Source organism: Etheostoma spectabile, chromosome 8 (assembly GCF_008692095.1).
Source record: "Etheostoma spectabile isolate EspeVRDwgs_2016 chromosome 8, UIUC_Espe_1.0, whole genome shotgun sequence".
Lineage (NCBI taxonomy): Eukaryota > Metazoa > Chordata > Actinopteri > Perciformes > Percidae > Etheostoma > Etheostoma spectabile.
Window position 1 is genome coordinate 19,058,083 of NC_045740.1, and position 1,657 is coordinate 19,059,739.

General features: G+C 40.1%; 1 protein-coding gene across 8 annotated transcripts in view; it reads right to left on the bottom strand.

Moving 5' to 3' along the window:
• Window positions 1-1,657, bottom strand: part of ptprz1a (protein tyrosine phosphatase receptor type Z1a) — a 168,935-nt gene that overhangs the window by 58,850 nt on the left and 108,428 nt on the right. For 7 of the 8 annotated variants that reach the window (XM_032522882.1, XM_032522881.1, XM_032522880.1 and 4 more), the window contains exon 11: window positions 326-366. The exons of the other annotated variant lie outside the window; for it this stretch is intronic. In XM_032522882.1, coding sequence (XP_032378773.1) covers window positions 326-366 — 41 coding nt within the window. The remainder of the gene's footprint in view (window positions 1-325; window positions 367-1,657) is intronic. 8 annotated transcript variants of the gene reach the window in all.

Here is a 1,657-nt window from a genome sequence, read left to right on the forward strand (position 1 = left end):
GAATTAAAAAGAACATTGATATAGGACAACGGGTCAATTTGACCCGAGGACAACATGTCACAATGTGAATATGTTTTATTTTCTTCTCTCGTCTGTGAGAGTAAACTGAATGTCTTTCAGTTGTGGACAAAACAAGACATTTGAAGATGTCATCTTGCTTTGGAAAACACTGATCAAAATTTTTCTCCAATTTATAGACCAAATAACTTCAAGTGAACTTAATTAATCGCGAACATAATCCACTAATAATTGAAAATTTAAAATAATCGGTAGTTGCAGCCCTAATGACATGCAGAGTTTGAAAGAAAATTAAAAGTTTCCTTACCTCATCGTCAAATTCATCTGAGTTTGGGTCCAGGGTATTTCCTGGAATAAAAGGCACATGTTGCATCATTAGTTACACAAAGTTACTCAAAACAAGAACTAAAATAACTCAGAAAAAGTCAAACTCATGAAATCCACACAGCTTAACTCTTGCCTATTTTGACCTTTGCATTTCTCTGAGGTGCATTAATGATGGTGGTGATTTCCTGAGGTTGAACATGTAAGAAGGAGGCGTGTTACAAGGGGAAAAACTATTTGAATAAACTGGGACGAGAACATCACGGAGAGGAGAAGACAAAACCCGGGACTCTGTATTTTTGGATGGATTTTAGAAAAAATGAAAAGATCAACTTTGGGTTTACTTTTGTTAACTCTAACCCTAAAAAACACTCTGTATAATTGTATAATGAAAAGAGGGAAAGACTGTTCCCACATCACTTCAAGCAGAATTCGGGATGCATGAAAGACACAATGAGAAATGGGGACAGACAATAACATGCAACATGGACACATTTGGACGTGCATGCATGGACAAAAAGCAAACAGAAAAAAAGCAAAACACAGAAAACCTTTTGACTGAGCAGCGTGACGTCCTACTGACTACTGTCTCCCCGTCTCAGTCTGTCCTTTTGACTCTGTCTGCATCTTTGTGTCTCTTTCTGTCTTTTTCTGTCCACGTCTGTCTCTATTTCCCTTCCTGACTTGCTGTCTCTCTCCATTTCTTGTTCTGTCTCGGTCTGTCGGTCTCTGTCTCTTTTCCTCGTCCTGTCTATCTCTGTCTCTTTGTCTCAATCTGTCTCTTTTTCTCTCCCTGTGTCAGTATGTTTTTCTCTTTCTGTCTCTCTCTGTCTTTTTGTCTCGTTCTGTCATTGTCTCTTTCTGTCTTTTTCTGTCTTTTTGTGTCTCGTTCTGTCTTTGTCTCTTTCTCTCTTGTTCTGTTTCAGTCTGTCAATCTCTTCCTGTCTCTCTCTGTCTCTTTGTCTGGTTCTGTCTAATCCTGTCTCTTTGTCTCGTTTTCTCATTGCCTCTTTGTGTCTCTTTTTCTTGTTCTGTCTCTTTGTCTTGTTCTGTCACTTTGTCTCGTTCTGTCATTGTCTCTTTCTCTCTCTGTCTTTTTGTGTCTCGTTCTGTCTCCTTGTCTTGTTCTGTCTCGTTGTCTCATTCTGTCTCTTTGTGTCTCGTTGGGTCTGAGTCTGTCTCTGTCTCTCTCTCCGTCCGTCTCTGTCTGTCCAGAAAACCTCGAACATAAAGCATTTGTAATTAATCATGTTTCTGTCATCGTCAGACGCACAGCACACAGGGGGCATGTCAGGGGACAGGTGGGGTGGGGGGA